General features: G+C 34.6%; 2 protein-coding genes across 2 annotated transcripts in view; one reads left to right on the top strand and one right to left on the bottom strand.

Annotated features, from left to right (window-relative positions):
- Nucleotides 1-2,652, top strand: part of LOC100180752 — a 12,611-nt gene extending 9,959 nt beyond the window's left edge. The window contains exon 7 of the mRNA XM_009862009.3: nucleotides 1,746-2,652. Within this exon, the coding sequence (XP_009860311.2) occupies nucleotides 1,746-1,984 (239 nt within the window). The 3' untranslated portion in view covers nucleotides 1,985-2,652. The remainder of the gene's footprint in view (nucleotides 1-1,745) is intronic.
- Nucleotides 2,653-2,742: 90 nt separating this feature from the next.
- Nucleotides 2,743-10,176, bottom strand: LOC100178381 (cytochrome P450 2C15). The gene is made up of 10 exons (XM_002121729.4): nucleotides 9,916-10,176; nucleotides 9,414-9,575; nucleotides 7,655-7,771; nucleotides 7,092-7,212; nucleotides 6,433-6,679; nucleotides 5,959-6,126; nucleotides 5,400-5,589; nucleotides 4,950-5,087; nucleotides 3,950-4,042; nucleotides 2,743-3,312 (listed from the first exon to the last, which is right to left on the bottom strand). The coding sequence occupies exons 1-10, from the start codon at nucleotides 10,136-10,138 to the stop codon at nucleotides 3,194-3,196; spliced, it is 1,578 nt and encodes a 525-aa protein (XP_002121765.3). The 5' UTR covers nucleotides 10,139-10,176; the 3' UTR covers nucleotides 2,743-3,193.
- Between the last annotated feature and the right edge of the window lie 1,500 nt (nucleotides 10,177-11,676).

Raw genomic sequence — 11,676 nt, 5'->3', positions numbered from 1 at the left:
TTTTCTATGAACTGACTGAACCAATTACATTAAAAATTTATTTTTTTACGAAAATCCACATATTAGTTCACAATCAACTTTTTTGACCCGTCATTTTCTGATTGATTGAAATATTATTATGGAGTGTTGGCTGCAGCCGCAGTTTGCAGCTTTGCAATTCTCATTATGCTTCAGATTAAACTAAATCTCTTAAAAATAGATAAGTGTCACTCAAAACTTGTATATCAAACTAATGATGGATTTAATGCATTTTTCATTTTTTATTTCATCTGTTAACTTAAGTATAATAAATGAAATGAAATCACATTCGCGAAACAGAAAAATAACAGCCAGAATTTTGTTTTTGGATTCGTAATGCGTATAAGGGGTTTTTTGAAACACCCTAAAGTTTACCCTTAAACTAAAAATTAGGTGTTTTAAGATCATTTTTACAACTGTCTGGTAAGATAGATATAAACAGTTAGCGTAAAATATGCTAGTTTTCCTTTTAAATGTTTTTTAACAACGCTCTTTTAGACAAAAACCTCTTTATTAACACCCTATAGCGACAAATCGTTTTAGCGTGTAAGTGTCCATTCATAAAAATGTCAAATATATTGTTGTAGCCCAACGGGACACGTTTAGCACATAATATCCAAATATCCAAATTATGTTTTAAACAGTTAACAACGGTCTATGGCAGTCGTGAAGATACGGTTTTTTAATTCTTTGAATGTTCTTTGTTTGCTTCCATATAGGACGAGAAAACAGAATGAAAATGTGTCCCATATTTCCCCACCCTACTATACTTGAACCTGTTTTTCAATTATAACGCCAAGTTTGAATTGGTATTATTTTTTATATTATACAAGTTTAACAAAATTCACCACAACGTACAAGTTGTTGTTTGTACAATTAAACGTCCCACTACAAGACCCAACCTTCGTAATTACTGTGACACCTGTACCATTAAATATCACCGTATGCCACCACATTACACGTGCAAGCTCATATCGCTGTTAATTAAATTCACCGCCAACCGTAAAGTTTACGGCCGAAAGAACTGTAGTAGAATAAAAAGAAATGTCCAGTAGTAGGCCCTAGCAATAATTATACACCACGAGCTTATAAATTTTCTTTATTAAAATTCAAACGCAATTTAATGCTACGTACTCGCTCAATTTAGAAACTTACGTTTCAGAAGTGGTATAAGTTCATCTGCGCATGCGCTTACGTCATTCTAATGACGTCATCAAGTAGTTAATTATTGTTGTCGCTTGTAGCTTAAATGTTCATACTAGATTTGGTACTGCTTCGATACGCCCGGGGTGGTACTTGACATACAAACCTATGGGCCTTTGATTTTGGTATCAATTACACAAAATGTGCGCGTTATAGGAAACACAATATAATTATGTACTCAAGTTGCAAAATAACATTCCGAAGTTTGTTTGATATATAGGAACACCTTCGTAATTTGCTTGTAATTTACGCGTAATATATGCTGGCCGCAAAACCGTCGCTAAGTTTTAGCCATATATGCTCCGCTGAAAACTCATTAAAAGCTTTTTTAACTGTTAAAATGGGTGCGTTTAATGAAAACATTGTGTATAAATAATTTATAAAACATAAATTTACGTAAAATAGTTTGTATACATATTTTCTTTCTCATTTATAATTTTAGTTTAAATATTAAAAGTAATTTCAAATAAATTGATATTCTTTTTTTTTTAATTAAAAAATCTAAAAAAAGTTTGTGTTTTTAGGCACATCATTGGATGAATGGTGCAGAGCTAACCATCTTTGCGACCAATCAGCAACGTCGTTGCGCTTGAACGGTTTCAAAGACCTTGAAGAGGTGTCACGCATCAGTGAAGACGGCATCGAAGACCTAAAAGGGTTGTCCTGGATACAAAAAGCCAAACTCTGGGTCGCAGTTGAAAATTTACGCCATGTTGGATTGCGCACGAGTTTAAATTGTAACGAGACAATATACATAATGTAGACTGTGGGTATAGTAGGTTGGGGTAAGATGGTTTATTGTCCTATTTGGTAGTGGATAAAAAATATTTACAGAATAAAATATTTTTTACAGAGTATAGACTCTCGTTTTTTTCGGCCACGCGAGGATAAAGTTACATTCAGAATTATAAAACTGTATCCTTGCGAGTTTTAAATGGGTATCGTTATAAGATAAGTGTTAAAAACACGAATAAGAAATACGGGATAGTATGTGCTAATGATATCCATCTTACTTCACACTAAGTTCTGTTTCAAAACCTTTAATTTGTTTGCAACATTTACCAATTTTATTCTTGAGCCCATACGAGTTTTAAGAGACATTTTATTTTAAACAATTTATCTTCGTACTTCTTTAAAACTGCCGCCTAACGTTTAAGCTGAATAAAAACCCCACAAACATTAGGTTATAAATGCACCTAAAAGTTTTATTTGTATATTCTACAATAAATTTTATTCCGAGTTGCTTTGTAAATTATTATCTCTTTGTACATTAGTAAGATTAATATTTTTGTTTTTCCATTTTTTTTCGGCCATTTTGAATTTTTTAGGCTAGAATGATGTATATTGTTTTTTTAAAGCTCTTGAAGTATATTACAGAGCATTTTTGGAAGTGAATTTTACGAATGTTCCAATTAATGGTGGAATTTTGAATTAGCACTTGTTGGGTTTCAATTTGTCCCATATTACCCCACATGCCATACACTACGTATTTCTCTTTCGAACAGCTATTGAGTAACTATGTCCATTCAACTAGTTCAAGGTATATTGTAATCTATTAAGGTAATCGACACGTAACGAATAGTTGTAGTAAATTACACATTTACAGTTGATATACACTTTAAAACAGTATTTATAAAAAAAATGTAACCGGCTACAACAATAACTATTTGAATAAAACATAAAACAAAGCACCAAAGTCTAAAACAAACGTTAAAAAAAGCTTATTTATATGGGATTAGAATCTTGAAAAACGTTTTTTTCGTAATAAATTAATTACATTTTTCAGTGTTGCCGGTTAAAATAGCGGTTTTGTTTGGAACTATGCACGTGTGGTTAAAATGCAGTGGACAACACTGCGGAAAAATTACAATAATATAAACTACCGCTACCCGTCACCGAAATAAAAATACGATCAATTTGAGTTCGGGGGGTTAAGTACAGGGCGCTGAAGTGGGACGTGTCACGTGGGAAATCACTGAGATGGAACGAAAGTTGGACGACACCGCACCCGCATAAGAAATGGCTTACATTCTGCAAGTAAACCGAACTGGTGTTTCACTTCAGGAAGCATTTCTGGTGAAGCTGTTTCATCTAAACAATTTGAATGTAAATTAATCAGATTTGTATAGTATGATGGGGTAAGATGGATACCGTTAGCACTTGATGTCCCATATTTGTCAAACATGTTTTTAACAATTGACAAAGTTTTTTTTAGTCCCGTGAGAATGTGGTTATAAAGTTCTGTAAATATTCTACTAAATGGGAGGATGCAAGAAAATGAAAATACGGACCATCTTCCCCCAATACCATATGAGCAACTAAAGCTATATTTTGTCAGGTAAGTTTAAGTCTATAAATCGGACAGATATCATAATAAAAAAAGCTGCACTGTCAATTTATTACAATACCGACGTTTTGACGACCTATATAAACGTCGTTTTCATCAGGATAAATGGCACTAAAAGCTCAAAAAGTAGACAGTGTAATATATAGTAGGATAGGGAAGACAGGTCACTTTTAGAACAAAAAAAGCAATATTCGGATCATGTTTTAAACAATTAACAATTAACAGTCCATGAGGTCGTAAGGATAAGGTATTATAATTCTATAATTGTTCTTTGTTGACTACCAAATGGGACGGGAAATTAGAATGAAAAGGTTTCCCATCATCTTCCCCTATCCTACTATATACATTATATTTTGGTTATGTAAATATAGGAAACATTACCTGGAGGTAATAGCTCTACGCGTTGTAGCAACGTAGCAACTACGATGAATAGATTAGCTCTTGCTAACGATTCTCCAGCACACGATCTCTTACCTAAATATAGTTTTTTGATTAAACTCAGAAAAATTGAATTATAGTATGTGGGGGAGGATGGAACACATTTTTATTCTTATTTATCGTTCCAATTTAGTAGTAAACAAAGAACATTCAAGAAAAATTAAAGTACGTTCTATAATGCAGTTTACTCATGGGTTGTTAAAGTAATAATTATTTCCGAAGTGTAAAATTTGCGAAGGCAAGTGTGATAATTGCGAATGCGTGTAAATTTCCTCTTCGTACTGATTACTCGTGCTCAATTACGTTTGCGTGTTTAACTGGTTTAGAAAACGAAACATACAATGTAAGCGGGTTTTGTTGCAGTTTTTACCGCGAGCGTCTTTTAACGACCATCGTTTTGCTGCTAATTTCCTTCTTTAAATTGTTTTAATTAGTTTAATCTTCGCTGCTGTATTTGAAGAGATAAATGCAATTTGTGTTTTGTGCTTATATGTTATACGCTGGATTTAAAATTTGTCAAAGTAAAGAAAAGGTCTGATTATTGGGTAAGTAGTAATTACGCAGTACATACGTATGGCTATTTTATACGTATAGTATGCCTTTAAAGTTCACGAGATTGCCCAGACATATTCACTGTGGTAAAATAAGTGCTATAGAATAAATGGTTTCAAAATATTAGAGTGGGGAAAGACGTGAAACCTTTTCATTTTATTTCTCGTCCCATTTGGTAGTAAACAATAAAGAACATTCAAAAAGTTATTTAACCGTGTTCTCACGACTCCCCATAGATTGTTGTTAATTGTTAAAACACGACCAGGATATTTGGATGTTATGTACTAAAGATCTCTCATCTCCCTCAACAGTTTAATTTATTGTATAACTGTTTTTTACACGAAATGCGGAAATATGACTCCTTTAAAATGGAGTGTGTATTAGAACTTACCGATTCCGAAGGGAAAAAAGTGTTGCAGGAGTTCTTTCCGAAAACTGCCGTCTTTTTTAATCCAACGATCGGGGTTAAATTTCTCTGCATCCGGAAACACTTTTTCGTTCCGGTTTATAAACCAATTGTTGTAAATGACTGAAACAAAACATGAAAAAATGAATTAAACAGTAATTCGAAAATAGTTTTTTAAAGTTTAAAAGAGATCTTTTAGCAACTGCTTGTTTTGTAACCTTTAAAGTCCGACGTTTGGTTTGCTATACGATGAGACACCATCTTTAAGATTACAAATAACTTTTTGAAAATCTTTAGACCTGTAACATTCCTTGCGCAACAGGATATATAAATATATGGAATTTTCTTATCGCATTTTATTTTAGTTGTATCTAGTCGAAAATTTGCGCAAACTAACATTTAGTGCAAAACATTAGTCTCTGTATTTTTACCCACCTTCTGTCCCAGCTTTTATGTTGTAGCCGTGAATCGTAGTGTCCCTTGCTGTAGCGTGCGCCACCAACGGCAGTACAGTGCCTATACGCATGCACTCATGCATAACAGCATCAACACGCCGAAGCTTGGATCGATCAGACATGCTTATTTCACGTGTAGGTCCAACATTATCCATAATTTCTCGATAGCACTGAAAATAAGAACAATATATACAATATAGTGTAGAGTGACCGCTATAGCACCTAAATACCCTATTTAGTGAATGCGTTTTAAACAATTAAAAACGTGTCGTGGGGCTACGGTTATATATAGTACGGTGAGGAAAGATGGGACACATTTTCTTTATATTTACTCGTTCTATTTGGTAATAAAAAAAGAACACTCTAATAATTATGAACCCGAGTCCTATATTTTTTAAAACACGTTGCGGATTTTTGGATATTTTCTGTTAAAGAATCCGTCTTCCCTAAAAAAAAGGGAATTCATTTGCCCATTCGAAAACAAAGAACTCAAAACTATACTCCCAACTGCCACCTCGCGACAGGATAAATTCGCTTACCAAATCTTGTTCCTTTTTGTTTAGAACAAGTAGCAGGACCGCCCAGTTAAAAACGATTCCTGTCGAATGTGCTCCCGCAACGATAAGATCCTGGATGACATCTGGAAGACTACTGATGTCATTTGAATCTTCCGAATCCTGGATTTTCAACTTGTCTTCTTTTTTCGCCTTTAAACGTAAGAATTTTAAAATGATTTATTTAAAACGGTTTGGAACGAAAATTGAAAAACATATATAAGTCAATATATTTTCACAGTTTTTTTGGACATAATTGAAAGTTTTTTAAATGTTTGATTCTATTTTATTCTACTTTATAACTAGACGGCAGTCGTGTAGGAAACAGAACACCCGCGTTATAACGACTGTCGTTTTTCAGCCACGCGAGGATAAAGTAAGTTACATTTATTCGTCCATTGACTATATGATACAAGCGCCTAAACACTATAAGTCCGAGATATATTATATCATTCGTACCTTTATCCACGCGTCAACAAAGTCCCTTGTGACGTCACTTTCGTATGACTTTGCATGGTCATCTACACGCTCTGTCATAAAGGCGTGCAACGTCTCCAGCTTGTTGTGGAAAGTTTCCAAACTAAATCCCGCAAGGTGTCGCAAGCTGCTTGGTAGAACGTCAAACACGCTTGCCTTGGCTAAGAAATCAACTAGCCACACCACAGTATTCATAACGTACAGTAGGTACGGGTTGCTATAATCATACCTAAATAATTGTGAATTAAATTAAAATTTAATCGATTTCTTTTTTTATATAGTACTGTGAGGGAAGATGGGACACCTTTAGCGCATAATATCCAAATATCCCGAATACGGTTTATAGACGAGAATATAAAACGATAAGGTGTCCCATCTTCCACCATTGTACTATATATAAAATAGTAATTTGGGGTAAGATTGTCCACGTTTTTATTCCTTTTCTTTCCCTATTTGATAGACTATGGGAAATAAGGAATATTATGTGCTAACGGTATTTATTTATACCCCACAGTAATATGTATAATGAAGGTTATACCCATTACAATACTTATCTTATAAAATGCCACCTGGCTGGTGTTTTAAAAAATAATTTCAATTTCAAATTTGCAAAAAAAATAAAGTACGAAAAACATTCTCACCTTTTGCCAAACAAAATGGACCAAATGGTGTTCATTGGAGCGCGACGAAGCATGTCACGTGGTTCAAAATTAACTTTTCCGTCCTGGCTGGAATCCAACATACACTTCAATAAACATTGTGCTGTGAAAATTAACAATCATTTTAAACGATATTAAATGAACGTATTAAAAATAAAAATACGACTACTGGTATATAGAAGGTTGGGGTAAGATGGTTCATATTTTCTTTATCTTTTTTCCTCCCATTTGATAAATGGGACAACTTTTTTGGGATAAAATGGGACACTTTTCGTACACAATGTCTAAATATCCTCAGCGTGTTTTAAACAATTAACAACACTATTTTATAGTCTTGATTATACGGCTATAGATTTTTTTAAATGTTCTTTGTTTACTATCAAATGAAACAAGAAAAAGCGTGAAAATGTGTCCTATCTTCCCCTCTCTATTATATAACATTTATATACTATATGCTACACACAATTTGTATTACCTGTTACATATATAGCAATTAAAAGCGATTTTTGACATGCTTTTTTCTAACAGTTTAAACTTTAACTTACTTTCCTCGTGTATTTTTCCTTCCATAAGCGACCTTCCCATACCGATATTACGCAATATAGTAAGCGTTCGTCTCCTGGTGTTAACCCACTTGAACGAATACGGCAGCACCGATAAACCTAAAACAAAAAAGTAATTCTGGGCTTAAAAACTTTCGAAAAAAATATGTATATTGCATTCTATATGAACGAGATCCTATAATACGCACGTCAAGGGGCCAGGGATATACGACAGAGTTGACAATTATCCCAAAACCTGTGTATAGACGTTCGTGCCGAACAGAAAATCGTTTGCAGTTGCAAAAATACAGTTGCTGGCGTGTGTAGTGCGTGACGTCAAATCACGAAATGTGTGGTTTTAAAAAATAAACTCAGTTAAATACACATGTTTATAATGGTGTTTCTTTTTCTTAAAAAATAGTATTACATGTATAGTAGGGCAGGGAGAAGTGGAATCCCATATAGACCGTTGTGAATTATTTAAAATTCGATCACGATATTTGAATATTGAGTACCTAAGGTGTCCCATCTTACCCCGCAGTACTATATATCATCGCAATCGCAATATTTTCTAGCTTTTACAGTCAGAAGAGTCGTAACGTAACCAAAAAGGTTTGACGTGGTAATAGCAATTACAGTAAAACCGCACTTAAATAGAACATTAAAGCCATGGTGTACAGGAAATCTCGTTTTAAGACAATCCTTTAAAATTTCGGTTCAGTGTTTTTGATTAATGCTGTGGTTTATTAGATCAATGCTGTTCTTGTGTATTAACCGTATCGTGCCGGATAAGCTGGAATAATGAATTAGAATCTATACTACAGGGCTTTTTAATAAGTCGTTCGTTTTAAATTTATGTAGGATTATCAAGCACTAAATCAAAGCTTTTTTTACACCGGTGTTGTGATATAAAAAGTATATAAAATTAAACGAGCTATACCATTGTAGATTGTAGTAAGTTTTCCGCGTAATTAAGCTACATGTACAAGTACAAAGAAATAGTGATCCTTATTAGAAGCTGATTTAAACGAAATTACACTACCACTTCTGATGTACATATCCTGAGAAAATGTACAACAATAAAGATTCGTGATGACGTCACACTAAACCGTTATTTGCGAACAGTACGTCATTGCTGCAACCACCAAGTAGCTTATAGCTTTTTCGACGTATTGCAACTACGGCAAATATTTTATGCATAGAACTATATGAACACGTTTGCAGCAATCGTAAACGTATACACACTTTAAAAATTCATATTTACCATATACTATTATGTAAAACTGATAAAATTAAGCCAAAACTCTCTTTTATTTGGCAATAATGTATAAAAGGATGAGAGAAGGTGGGACACTTTTTCATGCTATTTCCTCGTCCCATTTGGTAGTAAACAAAAAACATTCACAGAATTTTTAAATCGTATCCTTACGACTCTCATAGACCGTTGGTTATTTTTTAAAACACGATTAGGATATTTGGACAATATGTGCTAAAAGGTTTCAATACAGAGTGTGTACATTATGATTCGTCGCAGATTTGTTTAAAATGGGATAACATTGTTTACATTGAAAGTGTAGGCGTAGTGTTAACCGCAGGTCGAGCAACCCCGGAAAATTTTCCAACAAAGGTTAGCAAAAAGTCAATTTACCCCCCACGTATATGATTTAATCAATATAAACAACGGATATTGCTACAACACGCGTACCACCAGCAGGACATATGTCATTCGTATTGTTCATTAAACATTTTTTACTGTATTTACCTCTGAACATTTTATTGAAGCAATATCTCCACTGGCATCGGCTGTCAAAATCCGGTGATTTTCCCAGCATAGCGAGTCTCACTGTTGCTGTGTCTCCCAAAACAACGGAAGTCCCAGCTCCGAGTGTAAACTGGTACACATTCCCGTATTTTTTACTCCATTCTGAAACAGCGGTAATTTATAATAAGTGCATTCTATTCAATTCTACATAGGTGAGGTACTACGGGGAGACACGTCATGATACATGTGACCAAAGCTAAATTTGGTTCACATAAGTATATAGAACCGTGGGGTAAGATGGGAAACCGTCAGCACACAATATCCCATATTTCTTGTTTAAGCATTTAACAATTAACAACGATATTTTAAAATCGCGAGGACGCAGTTATTTAATTTTGAAAATATTCTTCGTTTGCTACAACGACAAAAGAGACTAAAAACATGGGTCACCTTACCCCAAACTATACAGTAGGTATAAAAATATATTCTTAAACCAACTTACCCCCAAACACAATATGGGCGGGCTTTCTTATCAGACTTGGAAAAATTCCTAAAATCGGGTAACCTTTTGGCCCAGGAGGAGAGCGAAAATTTTGACTTCTTTTTTTCCTCTTGGAGTTATCGTCCACCATCTTGACCGCTAGGAGCGCCAGAGCGGATATGACGATCCACCAGGTAATTGTGACGTCATTCATAGCACTGATTATCATATTTCCGTAATACATTTCTAAACCTTCAGAATTTGAATGTTTTAGAGAAAATCCGGGGGTTGTAAAACATCAAAATGATTACACAATCTTTGTCAGCGCTGATATAAGAACAAGTTAATCGACTACACGCACGCAGGGTTTATTTTTGTCCATAATTTTTAATTAAAAGGGTCCCAGTCATGTCAGAAGCGACCAAATCGGGCAATAGATCATTTTCATTTCAGCTGCGATGGGCTTGCTAATTAGCATTTAGAAGCAGTAGCAGCATGACATGCATGTATCTTATGTTCTGATGGCACGGCACATGACGGCACTTAAAAGTTTGTGCAGTTACTTGCCACTGTACATTAAAATATACTCAAGCTACTTATTTCGGGCGAGCTGTTTTTGCAAACCGTATATGACTAATTATAAATCGTGACTGCTAAATTTAATCGCTCTAAATATGGTATTTTATACAATATATCGTGCAGTACCTCGAATACAAATTCCTTAAATACAAAATTGCCTGTAAAATATTTTCTTATTCGACATTTTTCTACATTTTCCGTTTTCGCTTCCGCAAAACTTCCAACTGAAGGCGACGAGCCCACCTTTTATGTAGGTCTCCGTATTTTGAGTTAGCAAACAATAGATTAGTGATGACGCAATTGCTTACGTCATTGATAAAAAGTGCCCCTTTGATATCAAGATATGGGTACACAACAAACAGCGACAATCGAAAAAAAACAAAAACGCGGAAGCCGAAAGTATAGCTGCTTGATATGTGCCAGAAAAGAAAGAGTTTGGTTCATAATGGCATATCACGGGCTATGGTCACGACCCCAGACGATGCAAATTTGTTGCTTATATAAGACAGCGAAATATAATGCACATGTCAATTAATGCAGCCACTTGGTAAATAATATAATGACTAATCACTCTTCACTGGGTTCGCATTTTACTCTCTTTCTTTCTCTTAAGCGCTTCTTGCCAACGCATTATGACGTAGCTTTGCATGGAAATGCAAGAGCTCTCGGTTATGACGTCGATCTAACCTAGAGCAACAGTTCGCCGAAAACGCGAGTTAACATGTTTAATTACAAAACAACGTTATTCCGAGTAACATAATATACCATAACAAAAAAATACTGAGCAGCACGACACCTGTAATACGCTATCGGTAACCAACACAAAAAAAAAACAGAAAGCGACAAAATTGACCACTACTGTTAGAATTCTGGCTATAGTTTATAACTGTATAGCAAAACCCTTTCTTAAGGGTATTGCATATAACGTTGTGTGTTAATGGTACTCACCTTTTAAAATCTATACTAATTCTTCAATATCTAAAAATCTGTGTTTATCCCTATAAATCGACTATATTCGACCTGCAGAAACGTTCACCTAATTCTAACACTTCGCATTCGCGCTGACGTGTTTTAACCCAATTCCTTACCGGAACGTACATCCGATGACGTCAGAGCTTTCGAAAACCAGGGGTCTGGGGGTGTACAGTGATAACAAACATAGCGGAGGCGTATCCTCTACGGCAATATTTACACTAATTAAAA

Source organism: Ciona intestinalis, chromosome 11 (genome assembly GCF_000224145.3).
Source record: "Ciona intestinalis chromosome 11, KH, whole genome shotgun sequence".
In the NCBI taxonomy this organism is placed as follows: Eukaryota; Metazoa; Chordata; class Ascidiacea; order Phlebobranchia; family Cionidae; genus Ciona; species Ciona intestinalis.
This window is presented reverse-complemented; position numbering and strand designations above follow the sequence as displayed.

Bases quoted from the DNA above. Each gene is read 5' to 3' on its own strand.
- LOC100178381 (XM_002121729.4), bottom strand. From the start codon at position 10,138: ATGTATTACGGAAATATGATAATCAGTGCTATGAATGACGTCACAATT. The intron at 7,772-9,413 runs GTAAATACAGTA...TTTTTGTTTTAG, and splicing joins CTTCAATAAAATGTTCAGAG to GTTTATCGGTGCTGCCGTAT. The intron at 6,127-6,432 runs GTACGAATGATA...TTACGTTTAAAG, and splicing joins TTGTTGACGCGTGGATAAAG to GCGAAAAAAGAAGACAAGTT.